The following is a 7,808-nucleotide window of genomic DNA, read 5'->3' on the forward strand; positions in this document are numbered from 1 at the left end:
CCTTTCCTATGGTAATTATTTAGCCATTACTTATGTGCTGTTCTTTCTGTAAATTGCCAGGAGGTGGCAGCATTTGTATTCATTCATGGTGTTTGGCTCCCTCACTTCGCTAGAAAGAGTAAATATTAGCCCTGTAACTTTGCAAAGCCTGAGATGGCTTGATAGCAATAAATAGTAAAGAAAGCAGAGTACTGAAGCATTACTTCAGGAAGTGAAAACTGCTTTAAAAATGGCCAGTTTTACAGGTATATCCCCAAAGAGTATTGCCTAATGTGACCTTGCCCATTCCTTTTGCCACCCCACCTGCTCACTACTTACTTATCTTTTGCCGGATGCACAAATAAAAAGGTCCTGCCTACAATTCAAACACAGCCAGCCCTTTCGGACAAGCACATCCTGCCCTTCCTGCTTTGCTGCAGACTGGGCAATGGTAGGGGACAGTGGTGTAAGGCAGTGGTGATTTTTTTTTAGTACATTGGTTTCTCACAGGATCATTAGTGTCCTGGATCTAGCTTTTGTTTCCTGTCTAGTACAAAAGCTATTTTCAGGACAAGTAATTTCTTTATGTGATGGAAGACACCAAAGAGATTATACAGGTGAGTTTGCTTTTGATTTGTTATTGCCTGACATTTCACTCATTTATGTTCTTTTGTAAACTATTTATTTGAACCTATTAGCTTCTTAAAGTGGTTTAGTGTTAAAACTCAAACTTAGGGACAACCATTTGAACTAATGTACAGTATTATCCATTTGTAAGTTTGGAATAACTATCTCATAGCATTGTTTGCTTATTGTTGATTGGTCTAGATTGATTGAATACAACAGGAAAGAGAACAGTAGCTGGCAGAATATAGCGCTAACTTTTCTTACTTAACATAGGAGATGTGTCTTTTGAAGAATCCCATATACGGATGGAAGAAATAGAAATTAAATAAAAATTAAATATTGTATCTTTGACTAAGAGAATGTGCTTTAGAAGAACTTTTTAAACTAAGAAGAACTTGTCACATATTTGATATTTATCAGTAACCTTGACTTTGACTTGGTATAGACCTGTTTTAGAAATTATGAAATATTAATTTTCTTAAACGCACATGTTAGTTTGCTGGGGTAAGAACTAGTGACTAAATCTGAATGGCCCAGAATTAGAACAATTAAGGATAATAAAAATGGGCAAAATATGCCAGCAGTGGAAAAGCTAATTAGGACCCCTTGTCTGTATCAAGTGTCTGTTTTTGAGGGTGGGGACCTCAGACCCAAATGTGCACAACTGTTGGTGTTCTCTTGGGAGCCATATAAATATTACTATTTGAAAAACAGCATGCTGCAGAGTATTCACTTAGCATCTTGCAAGATCAGAGTCTGAGATCTGTCTGTTGCAGGATTTATTTCTTTTGAATCTTGTTTTTTTGTTCTGAAGTTTTTCAGGTTTCACTGCATACTCTGGCCTAATGCCTGAAAAACTATAGGTGTTCAAAGGTCAATAGAAGACCTCTTGATGACACCAGCAGTCATACTTGTTCAAGAGTTGGAAGTCTGGTAGTGCCCCCAGATAAGTTTTGGTAGCTCCTGTAATGTCCAGACTTGATTTTTGTCTCTTATTTCCCAAAAAAGAAATATTCAGGACTCCTTTTAACTTTTGAGGACAGAAATGAGATTGCCACTCAGGCGCAGTCCTTACATTCCAAAGACTGAGAGCTAGATGGGAAGCTGAAACCACTATTTAAGACACCCTGGGTGCGTCTACAGTAGATGCTAAATACGCAGGAAACTAATTCTACTGTGCATTAGCATATCACAGGAAAAGCCATGCTGTTGTGCTAATGCACAGTAGAAACAGACTGCTGGGCATTAGCATCACTAAAAAGGCATGCGCCGATGCTACTACTTAGTAGAGCCGTGTGAGGCTTTGGACAGAGCTTCGGATCCAGAGAAGCTTTGGGCACTTGGGACCCAAAGCAGCACATCCGGGTCCAAGCACTGCCTCGTTCGGCTTCCCAAAGCACTTCGGAGCCGCCTTGGTGATCCAGCCATAGCGGAAACAATAAAATATCTATAACTTTGTTGTTTTTTGTCTGATTTGGATGAAATTTTCTGGGGTGGTATACTATGCAGAGAGCATAAAACCTGCCAAGTTTCAAGATGATCAGTCTGGGGGCTTGGGAGGAACAGCACCCCAAATTCTTGAAAGCAAAACTCCTGTCAAGTCTATGTGTTACAACGCAGGGGGTCAAAATTGCAGGGCTGGTAGCTCTTGCTGAGGCCACAAAGCCTGCCAAGTTTCAAGAAGATCGGTGCAGGGGTTTGGAGGGAACTGCCCCTCAAGCTGGGGACAAGCAAAACTGGTACCATGGGTGCTTGTGGGACTGTCTTGGGGCGGGGAGGGGAGACACTCCTGCAGGTTTGTCTGCTAAACTGCTGTGTTCCCAGTTACCAATCAATCAATCATGATTTAGTCAGGGACTCAGGGACCAGCTCAATACACAGGCCTTAGCTACTACACAACGACTTAAAGAGCATCAATTAGCACCTACAAAACCAGGCTGAGAGTAAAGAATCAATGCAGACAATCAACTGCCCCGAGACAGAAGCAGTCTTGGCACGGGTTTTGTCTGTCAGCAGCCAGAGGCACAGGGCCCCAGGACCCCCCTGCACCAATCTCCTTGGCCACTGGCAGGCATCACAGCAGGGGCTACCATCCCTGCAGCTGTCACCCTGTTGCACCTTAGCATATGCAGTGTCACCCATGGCACCAGTTTTGCTTCTCAGCAGCTTGAGGGGCAGTTCCCTCCAAACCCCTGCACCGATCTTCTTGAAACTTGGCAGGCTTTGTGGGCTCAGTAAGAGCTACCACCCCTGCAGTTTTGACCCCCACGTAGTGTAGCACACAGCCGTGACAGGAGTTTACCTTTCAAGAATTTGGGGTACAGTTCCTCCCAAACCCCTGCACTGATCCTCTTGAAACTTGGTAGGTTTCATCTTCTCAGCAGAGGCTACCATCCCTGCAAGTTTCATCCAAATTGGACAAAAAACAACAAAGTTATAGATATTTCATTGATTCCCCATTATACTCTATGGCCGGATCTCCAAGGCAGCTCTAAAGCATAGGATTCGCTTCGACCAGATCGAGGCAGAAACCCAGCCTGGAGCTCTGCATCAGATCACTGCCATCCGAAGCAGCCGGATCCAAAGCCAGATTGGATCGCTGCTGACTTGCATGGGCCTACTGCACAGTAGCGCCAGTTACTACATATTGAGTTGGTACCTGTTTTTACAGGTACTAAACATAAACTACAGAGCGTTGATGCACATGTAGACATGCCCCCTGTTGTCCTCTAACTAGGCTAAAATCACCTTTCTGGTGGGGCTCTTCTGATGAGCAGGGGGAAGACAGCATCTCCCAGCACAATGAGAACAATATAGGCGGGGGAGAAAGAAAATCTCCAAGGAGGATCATTTACTTTGCAAATGGTGACACTATGGAAGAGTATAGCACTGAGGAAGAGGAAGAGGAGGAAGAGCATCAGACTCTTGACACAGTGAGTCTGCTTCCTGGCTTGTATTGGAAACTTGGGGTGGAGTCTAGAGAGGAGTACTGCAAGGATGAGCAGTACTTGTAAAGACCTTTGAAGCTATGAAATGCTATATTGTGCTACGTTCTGAGACGTAACAAGTATCTTGCTATGGAAAAACTCAAAAGTTACTATATTTGGTTCTTATCATGCAAGTATTTAAAGTTTTATGAGCAACTTTACTCCCCTAAGTCCCATAAAAGATTATTGCAGGTTTACATATTTGCAAAACTTGATCCTTTACATGTTCTGTTGCACAGCTGTCATCTGTGTTTGCTGTACTAATAACCAGCTTTATAAAGGAGTCTGATGCTTTACAGATTCACAGTTAGGCTACTACTGTAAGTCAATTGAATTTGGTTAGACACAACAGCAGTTTATGTCAAGAGTTTATGTAATAATTAGCTTTCTTCCCTGCATGATGGCAGATCATTTGACACTGCAAGCAGTATCAGCCAAATTAATCTCCAGGGGAATTTCATAGATGAATCTGGCTTTGTAGTTTAATTCAGTCTGTCTAACATTACTAAGCATTTTTTTTATTTGTTTGTTTTGCTCTTTAGTCCAAGTTCTCCTGGGGACTGTATCTGTGGTTCTGGGCAGTTCGAATCGCATCAATGTCATTTTTCAGTAAGTTATAATATTTTTGCGTCAGTGGTTGGACTATTAAACAATAAAAATATCAGGAGATCTTTCCCCCCTTAATTTGATAGTTTCTTGGTAGTATCTCAGGATTATTACCAAACTTTTGGACAATGTGCAATTTAAAAATGGGTATTTTCTTTCAATGGGCTAGTAACCTCTATATGCTATCAAGAATGAAGTACTCTAGGTTGGGTCATTTGCATATCAGATAACCATTTCCAATGAACTATTTCTTATAACAGCCAAAATGCGGCAGAACACTTAGAGGCAGCCTTGCCACACTCGTTGAAGCAAGAGTCTGAATGCTGTCCCAATGGGTGGCAATCTGGTTATGGAGTTTACAGGGGTTGTGTATGTGTGTTGCCAGCACAACTACCAGCAATGTAATGGCATTTATAGTGGCTGAAGAGCCAATTTCCTTGATATCATGGGTAGCCTCAATGACTACTTATGGGTCTAAGGACATAAAGATTTTGTCTTTCGTTCACCTCTTTAATACTTAGTTTCTCTGTCTTCAGGCCTGGACAGACAACACATCTATACCACTGTAAAAAAGATGTGGATGGATGATGTCAATCCTACATAGGGGTAACTTTGCCCAACCCAGTGTAGAATTGCCCCTAACAGAATCAGGATAAACTATACCGGGGTCACTGTCACCTGTCTGCATCTTATCCTGGGACAAGTGCTTTCTCAAGGCAAACAGGCTCTTACGAGTTCCCTGGCCAGCTCTCGGTGAGGAATTATAATAGTGTCTATGCATGCTAATACTCCATGAGTAGGGACTTAACGCAATTCACAATTTCACAGATTTTGCGGAAATTGTGAAATTGGGCTATGTCCATAAAATCTGCAAAGGAAAAAAAACTTATTAAAAATAAAATGCTGGCTCCCCAGTGGAGGGGGTAGGGGCTGTCAGTGCAATGGGGAGCAGCTAAGATGGTGGCCGCCCTTGCCTCTCACTGCTGACTGGCTGAAAGGGCTCCCTGTTGTGTGGCCTTGCCCTATCTGCTAATTAGCAGTGATAAGCAAGGTGCACAATGGACAGCCTCTCAACCAATCAGAGGTGGGGGGCAGGGCTGTATGATGGACATCCTTCTCAACCAATCAGCAGTGAGGGACAGGGCCACCAGGGCCCCTCAGTCAGTCAGAGGTGTGGGGGGCCACCACAATAAGCCCATGAAAATGGTGGCCAGCCCCGCAATCTGCCTTGATTTCAGTAGGTCCCTATCCATGTGGACCTAAAATCATCTTCCTGCCTTGATTTCAGTAGGTCCCTATCCATGTGGACTGTTCGCCTGTCTGCTCTGGATTACAGTGTGATTTATGTTGGTGTATTAAAAACAATGCAAGTTATTTGTTGTCTCTCCAAGCCCACAGCAGTATTTTTAACTAGTTTCCAAAATTATTCCTAGTTCATGCTCTTACAAGTGTGACAGTGTATCAAAAAATGCATCAGAAACTATATTAAAGTTGAGGAGGCAAAGTCAAGAACTCAGAAGTTAGGAAATGCCAGACTTGGGGGTTCTGAAGCAACCTCAGTTCAGTTCTCTTATGTGTATACATTGACAATAGGCTTATAACACGCTATTGCCTCCTCTCCCCCTGCCTTGACCCCTGCCCCATTCAGCATGCAGGATAACTGCTCATTCAGAGACAAGACTCTATTCTTTTTTCTTTTTTGTCATTCCATGTGCAGACCTACATCTTTTTCAGAACAAACTGCAGAGGCATAACTGGGCACTTGAGTGCCCTGGGCAGCAGGCTTACACAGGATAGTGTCAGTGGTATGGCAGCCCAGCCAGCAGTGCAGCTGCTGCTGTTTTTGTGTTCACCCCCCCACCCTCAGACTGGTGGCCCAGTTGCCCCCCCACTTCGTTATGCTACTGCCAAGCTGTGTCCAGTGCAGAATTATTTTCCATGCTGCTTCATTGAATGTCTAAGTAGTCCACAAACAATAATGGATTTATTTTCACTAATCTGTGTTGGGTGTGCTGATCTGAGGTACAGTGATTAAAGCCAAAATTGCTAACAGTATCAAGAAATGTTAGGTGTCTAATTACACATGCCTAGGGGGTTTTAAGAGTATGTAGCATTTTATAACACTTATGCATTCAAAGCACATCTCCTATTGACCCCAGTGGCAGCTGTGAATGCAAGTACTTAAACTTGTGAACAATTTTACTCCCAGATGTCCCATTAAGTGCAAAGTTCCTCACACATTTATGCATTTATAGCATTGAGCATTTGATGTATTCCAGAGTTAACATTTCTCCCAGTCAGGCTCCAGGTATGTCCAACTGGGACTCTGAATTTGAGCAACACTGAGGCCACCTGTCAAAACTATTTACATCATTTGGTACCTGATCACAGGAATTCTGCAGCAGAAGCAGGAATGGAATCCTAGAAAATTAGGTTGGAAGAGACCTCAGGAGGTCATCTAATCCAACCCCCTGCTCAAAGCAGGACCAGCCCCAACTAGATCATTCCCAGCTATTCCCAGTCCTGTTCCCTAGGTTGCGATTCAATTGCCTTTTTTGTGCAATTGTCTCTTGCCTTCCTGCCTTCCTTCCCTCTTTCCTTCCAGAACAAATTAAGCTAGATTCTACAGACAAGAGTCTTATATTGGTTAAACAACTCTAATCCATCAATCCCCCTCTGTCCTATGCACTAGAAAAAGTATGGATCCAATGGAAAAAAAACAGTATGTGATCACATAAGTAAAGAGTGCCTCGTACTGCCTATATACAATGCACTCTTAATTCTGGCATATTTCAGCTTTGAAATGCTTGATTTGCTACTTTAAAATTCTTACAGCTTATGAAAAAAACAGAAACATAATAATCTAAAATCCCACTTGTCCCCAAGTCACAACATCTGGCCCATAGCAGAGGGGATCAGTGGCAAAAAGTGCAGCCTGGCACATCCCCTTTCCTGCACTGCACCATGCTGCTGATCTCTACTGTCTGGAGGTAAGCTCATTTTCTGTTTACCTACCTTCTCTCTGACATTGGCAACCACCTCCCTGTCCCCCAGCCGCCTTCCTGACCAGAGGGGAGTGGTGGCTTGTAGTGTAGCCAGGGTTCAAGCCCCCAACCTGAGGTTCTAAAAGGTTGAGCTCCACTACCCTATAGTGTTGGTCATTTGGATTTGGATATTTAGATGTGCCATGCAGTCCTCTGTCCCTTGAGCTACCAGAATAAGTAGTACCAGCAGAAGACTGTCATCACTTCCTGGTTTGGAGGATGGGATGCACATTTTTGTCTGTGGCTTCTCCAGGAATTTACTAGACTGCAACAGTCTATGGAAGGTCTGTATGAAATGGCTAGTATTCGCTTTGGATTCAGACTCAGCCGATTCAAGGGACAGTGATTTGATTTGGTGATTCAAATCACTGTCCCAGATCAATGCTGCCAAATCATCCAAATCTCCAAATCACACAGGCCCCATCCCCCGCCCACTCTCCCAGTCCCGCCCACCCCAGCTCCCCACTCTTTGAATAAAAAAAGCCCCCACTCACTGGCTGCTACCCAGCAGTGGGTGATCCCCACTGCCCCCTACTGCCCCACACCACATGGGGGGCTCTGCCAC

General features: G+C 43.7%; 1 protein-coding gene across 2 annotated transcripts in view; it reads left to right on the plus strand.

The window, feature by feature from the left end:
• The first annotated feature begins 270 nt into the window (after positions 1–270).
• The window catches only part of FAM177B (family with sequence similarity 177 member B), a 13,158-nt gene continuing 5,620 nt past the window's right edge, over positions 271–7,808 (plus strand). Inside the window, exons 1-4 of one of the 2 annotated variants that reach the window (XM_019516495.1) lie at positions 271–596; positions 1,421–1,479; positions 3,384–3,539; positions 4,136–4,202. In XM_019516495.1, the coding sequence (XP_019372040.1) occupies positions 3,480–3,539; positions 4,136–4,202 (127 nt within the window). In that variant the 5' untranslated portion in view covers positions 271–596; positions 1,421–1,479; positions 3,384–3,479. The remainder of the gene's footprint in view (positions 597–1,420; positions 1,480–3,383; positions 3,540–4,135; positions 4,203–7,808) is intronic. The other variant, XM_019516494.1, reaches the window with a different exon arrangement.

Source organism: Gavialis gangeticus, unplaced genomic scaffold (assembly GCF_001723915.1).
Source record: "Gavialis gangeticus isolate Ggan-Ray unplaced genomic scaffold, GavGan_comp1, whole genome shotgun sequence".
Lineage (NCBI taxonomy): Eukaryota > Metazoa > Chordata > Crocodylia > Gavialidae > Gavialis > Gavialis gangeticus.